Raw genomic sequence first — 12,551 nt, 5'->3', positions numbered from 1 at the left:
AAATAAGCATGTGTTTGTAAAAAAATAACTTTTTTACTTAAACTGAAATTAATAAATAGAAGCTTTTTCTAAATTCTAATTTATTAATTAATTTAGTCCATAAATATCTTGAACTTCCGAAAACAGCAAAAGCAAAACTGCCTAATAAAGTTTATTAAAAATCATTTTTATTCTAAACTAATCCATAGGTTTTATAATAACCCATTGCAAAATATCCAAAAACTAAAGAAATAAATATATATATATATAGATAAAACTTTATTTAAAAGTAATGTAATAAATAAAAACATGATGAAAAAATAGCGAAAAATAAAAGTTAGAAAAATTGTTTTGATTTAATTCCGTCTTTTAATGAAGGACATTCTTATTAAGGAATCATTCTTTTTATTTTTCTTTAGCACTATCATCTTATTTTAATTTTTTTATTTTACAACTTAATAATAATGGTATGATTATAATAATCCAGCTTTTTTTAATTTAAAAAAAATATATGTTTAATAATTTATATATAAATTATACCATTATTATTTTTTAAAAATATAAGAGAAAAAGTTCCCAAAATTACAAAAGAAACTGCAAAAAAAGTCATCATACTAGGAGTATTATAAGAAATACATTCTTCAAAATAAACACTATTTTCACCGTTTTCATATTCGTTTCTTTTTGGTTAATCGTTTTGATAATTTACAATAATATAAGAAAAGTAAGAAAAAATTGCTGAACCAAAACCATATCCGGCTTATAATATTGCATTTACCTCTCCAGGTTTAGTTGGGAAATATCTCCAAGAACATAAAAAGGGAACCATGTATAAGATTCCGTAAATTGGTGCAATACAAAAAATATAAATAAATGCAATTAAATAAAAATTCTTTATTATTGATAGCAATTAAAAAAATGTGCTTAAAAATGCTATTCCAACAAAAACTACGTTTTTTAATCCTGCTTTTGCTATTATTCGTTCTCCAAAAGGAATAACTTTTTAAATTATAAAAAAATATAAATTTTATTTATAATTTATTTAATATATATTTTTACGTGCATTCATAACAATATTCATGAACGGAAATATTAATGATACTAAATCACTTTATATATTATGATCATTTGATTTTAAATAACTTGATAAATAAATAGAATATCCTCCCCATGAATAAAATGAACCTAAAATCTTTTTATTTTATAAAAAAAAAAAAAATATTAATTTAATTCAAATAAAATTATTCAAAATAAGTTAATTTGTTTTAAATATATTTTTAAAAATACTATATTTATGCTAAGACCTCCAACTAAAACTTTCCAACTATCATTTTATATTTATATTATTTATTAAGTTGATAGCTTTTAGCCTTTTATCATTTTTTTAAAAATATAATATAATTTTAAAAAATTTTTTATTGTATATTTGTATATTTTTTATAATATTAATTTGAATAATATAAAAAATATTAAATATTTTTTTATAATATTTATATATAAAATTAATAAATTATATTTTTATATTTAAATAATTCATTTTATTTACCTTATTTTAATTTGTTTATAAAAATTAATAAATTTAATAATTTTTTAAAAATTTATATAATAAATAACATTATTAATAATAATGTATATATTTATAAATAATTTATAAATTTCAAGTTTAAATAAATTATTTTATAAAGATATTTAATTTTTGATATATATAAATTAATTTAAAGTATTATTATTTAAATATTTTTATATTTTTAATAAAAAATTATTAAAAAAGAACTATTAATTTTTAAACTAGTTTAATAAATTAAAAATTGTTTGAAAAATAAAAATATACACTTTATTCTAATATAATTATAAGTTTTTAAAGCTTTAAAATAATTTAAAAAAAAGAAATTTTATAAAATATTATTAATAAATAATAATATTTTAGTAGTAAATATTTTACCCATGAATAAATATATTTTTTAAAAGTTTAAATCAAAAAGTAATACAACATGCTTAATATCTACTTTTTTTGATATTTAATTTATTAGATACAATAAATTAACTTAAATGAAAAGCATATTCATCAAAATCAATGTATTATCTTTAAATTAGTAATTTTATTAACATATTGTATTTATCTATTGGATTTTCTTCTATAAAAATAATTAAATAAAAATAAAAGAATTATATACAAAAAAAATATTTAAAAATTAAAATATTAATAATAAATAAGTTAAAAAGTTTAGCAAGCTTTTATATTATAAATGAATTAATACTGATTTAATTTGTAAAAATTATATTATAATAATAATATTATATATATTTTACTAAATTAGTTTTTTAAATATTCTATTAATTCTGGTATTTTTTTTGTTTCTATTATTCCAATTTTGTTAGGATCCATTTTATACCAATTTCTTTCAATAACTGTTATTTTTTTTCCACAAAGATTTTCTATTATACTTTTATTAATATAATTAATATATTATAAAAAAAAATAATAAACTATTTTTTATCTAATTTAATTTTTTAAACTTATTCAAGCCCTTTTTATTTTCTTTTTAAAATTTGAACCATTTATACAAATTCCTTTTTAGATATACCATATTTTAAATTAAAATCTGAATAAATATTATTTATTTAATTTTGATCACATGCTAATAAAAAATATATATGATTATATAAGCATATAAATTAAAATTATAATAATTATATTACCTTTATAAAAATTAAAAAATAAACTAAAGGCATTATTAATATAAATTTAATCTAATTTATTTGATTATATATTTTCTATTAATAGAATTTTATTAAATGCATATTCAGCATCATTAATTTCTTATTAAGTTAATTCATAAAATTATTTTCTTTTAGAGTCTGATTTTGATCTCGGTGTATATTAATCGTTTTAAATCAAAACTAATTTATTCATAAAACTATTTAAAAGAATAAAAAAATATAATTTAAAATATTAAATTAAATAAAAATAACAATAATAATAATAAATAAAAAAAAATATATTAATATATAAATAAATAATATATATATATATATATATATATTTATATATTTATATATTTATTTATATTTTAATATATATTTTTTTATATTATAAAACATGTTTTATATTATCATAGTATTTTATTTATTAAATTTTTTTTTTATTATTTTTTTTTTATTCAATTTTTTTTTTAAAAAGTAATTTTATTAATTTTTATTTATTATTACTTTATAATTATTAAAATAAAAACAAAAATATTTTACTTTAACAATAAAAATTTTAAACTATTTTATTTATTTTAATACATTTATCTATTTTTTAATTAAATCATTATTATAAATGGACAATAATTAAAACATTTTTTAAAATAAATATTTTTCTTAACGAGTTTAGTAAATTGATAAAGTTAATTCCAATTCTTCTTAGTTAAATTAATTATTTAAAAATCATATTATCGAAATAATGTCTAAAAAATTTAACAACAATTAAAGAGATATATACTTTTAACAAACAATTTAATAAATAGAAAAAGAATAATTACTAGACATTTAGAATGAATAAACATGTTAGGTTTTTATATATTTTATTAATAATTATATTCATAAAATTTACATAATAATTATTAATATTTACTTTTTATAAATTACAGCTTCTAATATATTTATTATAGAAGCCTATCAAAAATCAATAAGAAATATAAATTTTAACATTATTTATATAAAACATTCAAATTTTTAAAGAATAGCAAGAATTAATAAATATAGACAAAATAAATAATAAAATTATATAAAATCTTAAAATAGTTTTTATAAATAAGTATAAACCATTATTTAACTATGGAGAGAGAGGAAGTGATTTTTTTATTCTATTATAAGGTAAAAATCAATAAAAATTATTAAAATATTATTTTGTTATTTTTGAAGGTCTATAATTTTTAAAAATAATAAAATAATTTTAAATAATATATTTATTAAATAGGGGAAGCTTATTGTCTTATTCCTAAATTAATTTCCAACAATAATAATAGTTTTGAAGAAGAAAAAGGCAATTTATTATTAAAAAAAATAGCAGTGTTAATAAAAAAGATTAAATAATAAATTAATAATTATAGTAATATAAATAAAAAAAACCATTAATTTATTTAAAAATTAATATATAGAGAAGAATAAAATGAACAAATTTTTTTATAAAGAGAATATAGTAATTTTAGATGTATTAAAATATATAAATCTGGCGATACATTCGGAGAGATAGCATTATTAACTTCAGAATCGAGAAGGTAAAATATATAACATTTTTATTTTAATTTTTTTTTTAAAAAAAAATTAATAAAGAATGGCTAGTATTGTATGTAAATAAGATTCATGGTTTGTAAGCTTAAAAAAAGATAGTTATTAATAAATAATAGGAGCGTTTTAATAAGCTATTTTAAATGAAAAACTCAATTTTTTTTGTAAATTTGAGTTTTTTTAAAACATAAATTCAGGAAAATTGATAAGCTTTATTCATACTATATAAAATACAACTTTTTAATTAGGATAAGAAATATATAAATAAGAGAAAGACTAAAATTTAAAGATATATTTTATAATAGAAGGAGAAATATAAATAAACTATTAAATAAAATATTAATAAAATAATAAAATGTAAAAAAAAAAATACGAATAATTTTTTAAAATTTGTAAATAAAAATTTGATAAATAATTAATTAAATTGAGCAATAATAATTATTTTGGAGATGAAGATTATTATTTTAATAAATTAAATAGAGTTTTTTCTGCTTTTTGTCTTTCTTAAAAAGCTAAAGTTTATGCCATTGATGCTCTTTTATTAATTTAGTTCCTTAAGTAACATTCTTAATATAAAATATTTAAATAATCTGCTTTTAATAAATTCTAGTATTGTAAAAATATTATAAATTAACATTTGTCCTCTTCTAAATTAAAATAAGAAAATATTAATAATGCATTAGATAACTAATTAAATAATATAAATATTAATTAAAAGAATTAACAAAATACTAATAAAAATTTTTCATTCAATACCCGTTTAGACAATATATATACTAGAAGTTATAATAAAAATATTTCTTTCTAAAATAAATAATTATAATGTAATAACTATTAAAATTAATTTAATTTCACTATTGATGACGTACCTATGACTACTTCAATGAATAGGAAAGAACCAGATTTATTAATGAGGAAATATTTGATTTAAAAAAATTTACTGAGAGAAAATAAATCGGTTACTTTACCAAATTTAAATTAAAAAGGTAATTTGAGCTCGATTTCTAAATATATTACCTAATAATAAAAAAATCGTTCTATTTTACCTTAAATTAGTACTTAAGAATAATATAAAAATAAATGCTAAAATAGTTATATTTAATATATGTCTATTGAAGAAATTAATTTATCCATATAGTATTAAAGATCAAATTAAAAAAAAAAATTAACTAATAAAAATAAGAAAGATTCGAAATAAACAAATACAACTAAAATAGATTTTAATAAATCAAATGAATGAAATAAAATAAAAATTAAATAAATAATAATATATATAATAATTATTTTATTTATTTATAAAGTCTTTTTTTAAAAAAAAAATACAATATTTCACATATCAAAGTCATCTAAATATTCTTCACTTATAGTATCATCTTGCACTTTCGATTAACTAATATCATATTATAAAGAAGTATTTTTTTTAATGCTTTCTTTTCTTGTAATACTTCTTGCAATACTTTAAGAAACGCTTTATGAGAAAACCATGCTTTCGAAATCTTCTTCATACTAAAAAAATGTATTTTAATTAAAATTTAATTTTTTACATTTTATGAATAATCTTCACTTTCTTTTTTTCCTTAATTATTGTTTTTCATTTTAAATCTATTTGAATTATTTGTTATACTACAACTTTAGAAATCTTCAGGATAAGAATCTTCACTTTATTATTATTAACATGATGATGATTATTATTATTTTGTTTATTATTTTTCTGTTCCAGAAACTAATAACTAACTAACTGCTCCAGATAAAGTTTTATTTAATTAATTTTAAGTATGATCTTTTTAATGAGATTTTGTTTTTCTTGTTTATAAAGGACCTTTAAATTCGCTTAATTATGATTCCTAAATATTATCATCTATTTAAATTTAATTAGATGTTTTATATGAATTTTAAAGGAATAAACTTTCTTTTGATTTTTAGGTATTTTGTTAATTTTATAATTCATTATTTATTGCTTTTATTAAATAATTTTTTGGTCTTTATAAAATAGATAAGCTTAAGTCAACCCATCCAACAACTATATTTATTTATTTTAATGTAAATATATAAATAATATATATACTATTATTTTGATTGTCAACTAATTTGAATGTATTTCTTCTAAATCTTTCTATTTATTCTGAAATAATAAATTATATGTCTTTTTAAAACATATCTATATTGCAAATTGCTTGACCTATTTTACGATGATTTTTATGCCTAAAATCTTTAAATTAAATTATTAATGTGTAATATTCTAAATATTCTTACATCTTTTAATATTAGCAATTAAAATATATAGACTTACCTTTACTGAAAGCCTTTATTTTTTCTTTATTATTTTTATTTTTTAATAGTTAATTGTAATCCACAAAATCTTCCAAATAAAAGGAACTTTTTGATTATATTATTATTTGTTAAAAATTAGCGAATTTTAATTTAAGACCTGGTTTTTAAATTACAACATCTTCGTTTGGAAATGCAAGTTTTGTTAAACATATATCATGTATTATCACTTTTAATGAAAAAAGAGAAATATTAGACATATTATATTTTATGTTTCTTGTTTTTTTTTAAAAAAAGGTTTTTAAATTTTTTTTTTTAATATTAAATTAAATTATTTGTTTTAAAACAATATAACTTAATGAAAATAAATATTAGTAACAATTCTCATATTAAATAAAATAAATTAATATATTAAGTTTATTTAAGTTAGTAAATACATAAGAATATCTACAATATAATTATTAGATATTTAAAATAATATTCTATATTTTTTATACAATTTAAATAATTATTTTTATTTTGTTTTATTTTTTTAAATTATTTTATTAATTATTTCCTATTATTCTAGCCAATTTACAAAGTTATATATTTTACATAAAAATCTTAATTATTCTAATTTTATAATCTTATTTAATAAGTACTTTAAAATAAATATAATATTTTTAGTTATAGATATTAATGAAACTTTTTTTTTTGATTTCTTTACCTTTTTAATAAACTTAATAATAGTTTTAACAATTTAAATAATCTCATATTTTTCTTAAGTATTGAGTTCTAAAAAATGTAAGATGTCTATATTTAATTCAAACTCTTTTCCATTATATCATTTATTTTTTGACTATTTAACAAAATCGTTTTTATTTGTTAATATTTATAAAAAAAAAAGATTATTTTATTTATATTTTTTTTTAAATTAAATTTATTATTATTAAAAAATTTAATTTTGTAAAAATAAAAAAAAAAAATTTTAAAAAAAAAGTTTATTTTATTTTTACAAAATTTTACCTAAACTTATTTTTAATAAAAAATATTAATAATTTTATTTTTTTAGAGGATTATATTTGAATACTTAGATTTCTTTTAGTAAAAAATAAATTCATATTTTATATTTATAATTTATTAGATCTATGATTATATATATATTTATTTACAAAAATAAATTAAAAGTGTATTTAAAAAATAATTTTATTTATATCCAATCTTTTTCCTGTTTTTAATAAATTAAAGTTATTTCAGAAGATTATTTTTCTATATTTAAATTCCTTTTTACTTAAAGTACATTTTAATTAACTTATTTTGAAAGAGATTATAAATTTATATATTTATAATATTAATATCTTCATTTATTTTTTTACTTTTTAATTGTTTAATGCTTTAATTTAATTATAATTTCTGTTTTTTGTTTTGTTTTAAAAAATAGTTAAGATTTTATTATGATTTTTTTAGATTTTTTTTTGTAAATAAAATAAATTTATTATAAAATTTTATAAATTAAATAATGCAGTTTTAAAAATATCCATAATTTAAAATTTCCTATCTTGTTTTTCATAATGAATAAAAACACAATTAAAATATCAATTGTAATTAAATAAAATAATTTATATTATATAAATATTATAAATTAATTCTTCTTTTTTTTATATTTTAATTTATATTAAGTAAGTAACATTATAAAATATATAATAAACTTATTCATTTTTTTTGTTTATTTTTAAATAAAATAATTATTTCTATTTTTTTTTTATTATTATTAAATTATATTTTTAATTAAAATGCAAATAAAAAGAAAACAAATTTATATATAAATAGAAAAAAACTCATTTTTTCTTATTTTTTTTAGTCATTTATTTTTTTATATGTTTAGGAATTTTATTTTCTCTTTTTTCTTTTTTTTCTTACTTTACTTATTTTTTCCTATCTTATTTATTCAACCCTTCATATTTACTAACTCCTCCCTTCTTTTTTTTATCTTTAATTTATTCTTAATTATCGCCCTCTTCATTTTTCTCATCTTATTAATTTTCGTTGGTGTTCTAATTTTCATCGTCTTTTATATTTTCACTATTTTCACTACTATTATCTTCACTATTACTACTTTCATTATCACTGCTACTATAATTACCTTCACTATTATTACTATCATAGCTATTATTATCATTTTCATGATTATTATTTTCTATTTATTATTGTTATTATAATTAACTTTATTTATTTAAATCATTATTATTATTTTCTTAAAGAATTAATCCCGTTAATTTTGAATAAACTAAATTATCTTATTTATTAATAATATTTTCCTCTATTTACTTTAAACTAATCTCACTTAAAGTTCTTGGAATGTAAATTCCTGCGAAAATCTTTTCCTCTTACTCAGTATCTTCATGTCTATTATTTATTAATTAATCTATTTATTCATCCACATCTTTAATTTAGAGGTCAGTGATAAAATCGAAAACTTACTTCATTCCAAATGTAAGAACTTATTTTTTCTTAAAATAAGAATTTACATTAAATATGTCTCTTCTGAGGAAATCCAAAGCATGATTATGGTCATGTTCTATACTCTAAGAGACATCAATCATATATAAAATCTCATTATAATATAAAAGGTTATATTCAGACAAGTCTCCATGTATTAAATGGCAGTCTTGGTATAAAGTCCTCATATTTTTCAATAATTAAAGATATATTTTACTATAATCTTCCTATAAAAGTCCTTCTGCATCTTTTAATCTAGGGGCCGCTTTCCCGTCTTTACCAATAAAAGACATCATTAGGATATTAGATTTTATTAAAAGCGGATCAGGGCAAGGAATCGAGCTTTATTGGATTCTTTTTAAATTCCTGATTTCTTTTTCGGCCCAAAGTTTTATCATTTTTCTCGGATTTCCCTTACAATGTCCTTTTCTAAATCTGAATTCTCCAGCTACATATTTATCTCTATCTTTGAATACTAAAATGGATGTTTTATATATTTTTATTGCAAATTCATTCCCTTTTTCATTACTTGCATGATATACATTTGCTTCTTTTCCAGTTGAAATACATCCATTTATTTCCTTTATAATTTTCTTGTTTAGTAATTTAACTAATATAACTCGAGTCTTTGGGTCTAATACTTATTCTACTGTTGCTCGGTCTTTTTTGTCTTTTACTCTCTATGAACCTCTTTATTCTTTATTTAAAGTACCTTTTATTGTGCTTAAAGTACTTTAATGGGCTGTAGTATATGTTGAAGATATGTTTTATAAAGTCACTTTGGATTATAATTTAGATAATTAGGTCTCCTTTTTGAATTCATATGATTAAGTTTGAAGACCTTTTTGGATTGTTACTGTATTTTTATGTTCACTGGGCTCAAAATAGTCGTAATCAGAGGAATTTAAGGAGCTTAATCTGGATTATGACAAGTTGTCGGAGGTGTCTTCTGGAGAGTCGAAGGAGTCATTATATTTTTTTTGTTGCTATTATTGTTTCTTGTTGACATTATTTATTAAATTCTTTTTATTTTTATACAATTAATTTATTTTTAGACTTCAGTAATTAATATTTTTATTTTTGATAATATATGTTTTTATAGTTATTAATTAATATTTTTGTTTTTTTTATTTGATTTCTATTTTATATATTCCTATTTTTTTATATTTTATTTATAAAATACAAAATAAAAACAAAAAATAAAAATGAAACGATTTTTATTAGAAAATTTAAAAGATTATTAAAAATATTTAAAATAAGATTTGCCTATTTTAGATTAAAATGGTGACGAACAAGTAATAATAAACTTAGATTTTAATGAAAATGCGAATGAGTTTTTAGAAAATATCTCAAAAATCGAACAAGCCCAATAAGAAAACGTTGACGAATTAAAAGAAACAAGTCTTTTGAAATCCAAATTTGATCCAAATATTAATGTATCGAAATAAACTACAGAATTACTATAAGCTTTGAAATTAAATGATTAAGATTTAGAGGAGTTTTTATTAGTATTATCATTAAATAAATAATTTAAAGGCGAATTAATAATATCGGAAAATAATATAACGGATTAAGTATTATTTTTTAAGATAATTATTGAATATATTTATAATATAAAATAAATAAATAGACAACAAATAGAATTTGTAGTATTTTAAAATAAAACATTCCAGTAATAACAGGACTTTCATTAAATAAAATATAAAAATTCACTTATATTAGTGGAGAAAATTTAGGAAATGCAATAAAAGTAAACAACACATTAAGAAAATTACATCTTCATTAAGCTAGATTATAAACTTAAGGAGCTAAGTATTTTAATTTAATATTTTATTTTATTTTACTTCATCTAAAAAAAGCCGTGTTATTGAAGGTATTAAATTAAATAAATTAATTCAAGATTATGATTTCGGATAACTTACAAATACTAGTTTAAAATATTTAGTTAAATATTTAAGTGGAGAGCATAATGTCAGAAATTTGAGTTTTTCAGAAGGTTTTTTTTAAAAAAATAAATAAATATATTTATAATTAATTAAATATTAAAAGATATAAGTGAAATATGGACTGATTAAATACGAATGATGTTTTTAAATGTTTTAAGAGATAATCCTTATAATAAATAACTACTTTCGGTAGATATCTATTCGGAAAGAATTGAAGAAAATTAAAAGTATGAAAAAAATAAAATAAAAAAAATATATTATATTAAATATCATTGTAAAAATATAAAAAAAGCTTTATAGCTGAAATTTCAATACTTTGTTAAAATAATAGAACAGCAGAAATAACTAAAAAAAATAATGAATATAAAAGCAAAGAATTAAATACAAGCCATTCAGAATATTATGATGGGTATATGTTTAATATTTAAATATTTATTTGTTAATAAAAAAAATAGTGATAATCATGTAAAAAATGCTTTCTCTTTTTCAGTAAAAAGCTATATGTCAAATGTAATTGAAACTTTACTTGATGAAGGTCTTTATTACTTAGATAAAGAAAGAGCAAATATTATTAGAGATGAAAAAATTTTTGACATTAATAAAGAGTTTGTTAATAAATAAATTTTAGATGATATTTTCAAAGCTGATGGATCATTACTTGTTTTAGCTAAATATATGATAAACAAATTAAATAAAATAAATAATTGATAATTTTTGTTTAAAATATTCATTAATTATAATCTTCATTAAATTAAATATATAAAAAAATTATTAATATATATAAAAATTAAGTTTAAAAAAAATAATATAATTGTATATATATAAATAAATATATATATATTTATATATATATATATATATATATATATATATTTTTGTATATAAATATTAAAATACACTATTATATTTATTTATTTAAATCTATTATTACATTTATATATTTTTGCTTTTTTTTATTGTAAAAACTAAAAATTAAGGTATTTTTTTATTTTAAAAACTTTTAAAAAAAACTGTAATATAATTAAAAAAAATATATAATTATATAAATTTATAAATATATATAAATATATAAATATATAAATATATAAATATATAAATATATAAATATTTTAATATATAATAAAAAAATTTGTATGAAAATATATTTTTTCTTAATGTATAATAATATTTAATTATTTTTTTGAAAATTATGAAAATTAAAAGTTATAAAATATTTAAATATATATATTTTTTTTAATATCTATTTTTTTTATATATGAAAATAAATGGGAAATAAAAATTTGTAAAAAAGTTAATATGAATAAATAAATAAAAATGAATTAAATAAGTGGCATAATAATTATTAATATAAACATTAAATTTGATGATTAATTAAATTAAAACAAAGAAGATAGCTTAAAAAAATTAAAATAATAATTATTTTTAAAATACAAAAGTAAATAAAAAATTAAAAATAATAAATAAAAGATAAATGAAATATATTAATCATTAATAAATGTAGAATAAATAAATAATATTATATAATCTCATATGTTAAATATTTCGGAATTTAAAATAATAAATATGTCTTTTTCTATTCCTTTTTAAAATTTTGAATCATATTAAAAT

General features: G+C 15.8%; 3 protein-coding genes across 3 annotated transcripts, besides 20 other annotated features; 1 reads left to right on the top strand and 2 right to left on the bottom strand. All coding sequences in view use genetic code 6, as the record gives it.

The window, feature by feature from the left end:
- Positions 1 to 408: 408 nt before the first annotated feature.
- Positions 409 to 1,925, bottom strand: IMG5_128360 (major facilitator superfamily protein, putative; the record flags this gene model as incomplete). The annotated part of the gene is made up of 5 exons (XM_004032143.1): positions 409 to 466; positions 520 to 978; positions 1,039 to 1,171; positions 1,811 to 1,818; positions 1,922 to 1,925. Coding segments are annotated over 5 exons (662 nt in total), but the record flags the coding sequence as incomplete, so codon positions are not given.
- A 193-nt stretch (positions 1,926 to 2,118) lies between these two features.
- Positions 2,119 to 2,163: a microsatellite.
- Positions 2,164 to 2,911: 748 nt separating this feature from the next.
- Positions 2,912 to 3,000: a microsatellite.
- Positions 2,930 to 3,022: a microsatellite.
- Positions 2,977 to 3,061: a microsatellite.
- Positions 2,977 to 3,063: a microsatellite.
- Positions 3,003 to 3,072: a microsatellite.
- Positions 3,073 to 3,099: 27 nt separating this feature from the next.
- Positions 3,100 to 3,157: a microsatellite.
- Positions 3,101 to 3,155: a microsatellite.
- Positions 3,158 to 3,160: 3 nt separating the features above from the next.
- Positions 3,161 to 3,202: a microsatellite.
- A 1,360-nt stretch (positions 3,203 to 4,562) lies between these two features.
- Positions 4,563 to 4,606: a microsatellite.
- Positions 4,581 to 4,623: a microsatellite.
- A 13-nt stretch (positions 4,624 to 4,636) lies between these two features.
- Positions 4,637 to 4,666: a microsatellite.
- A 3,736-nt stretch (positions 4,667 to 8,402) lies between these two features.
- IMG5_128350 (hypothetical protein) lies at positions 8,403 to 9,888 on the bottom strand. Its single transcript, XM_004032142.1, has one exon. The coding sequence runs from the start codon at positions 8,939 to 8,941 to the stop codon at positions 8,447 to 8,449; it is 495 nt and encodes a 164-aa protein (XP_004032190.1). The 5' UTR covers positions 8,942 to 9,888; the 3' UTR covers positions 8,403 to 8,446.
- Positions 8,589 to 8,659: a microsatellite.
- A 171-nt stretch (positions 9,889 to 10,059) lies between the features above and the next one.
- Positions 10,060 to 10,123: a microsatellite.
- Positions 10,124 to 10,202: 79 nt separating this feature from the next.
- On the top strand, positions 10,203 to 11,651 carry IMG5_128340 (hypothetical protein; the record flags this gene model as incomplete). Its single annotated transcript, XM_004032141.1, has 6 exons — positions 10,203 to 10,292; positions 10,628 to 10,809; positions 10,857 to 10,993; positions 11,047 to 11,170; positions 11,236 to 11,352; positions 11,399 to 11,651. The coding sequence occupies 6 exons, from the start codon at positions 10,203 to 10,205 to the stop codon at positions 11,649 to 11,651; spliced, it is 903 nt and encodes a 300-aa protein (XP_004032189.1).
- Positions 10,215 to 10,253: a microsatellite.
- Positions 11,652 to 11,757: 106 nt separating the features above from the next.
- Positions 11,758 to 11,816: a microsatellite.
- Positions 11,758 to 11,833: a microsatellite.
- A 125-nt stretch (positions 11,834 to 11,958) lies between these two features.
- Positions 11,959 to 12,041: a microsatellite.
- Positions 11,972 to 12,063: a microsatellite.
- A 98-nt stretch (positions 12,064 to 12,161) lies between these two features.
- Positions 12,162 to 12,200: a microsatellite.
- Positions 12,201 to 12,551: the final 351 nt, after the last annotated feature.

Source organism: Ichthyophthirius multifiliis (assembly GCF_000220395.1).
Source record: "Ichthyophthirius multifiliis unplaced genomic scaffold scaff_1120509251009, whole genome shotgun sequence".
Taxonomy (NCBI): Eukaryota; Ciliophora; class Oligohymenophorea; order Hymenostomatida; genus Ichthyophthirius; species Ichthyophthirius multifiliis.
The sequence above is the reverse complement of the archived record's forward strand: the minus strand, read 5'-3'. Positions and strand labels throughout refer to the sequence as shown.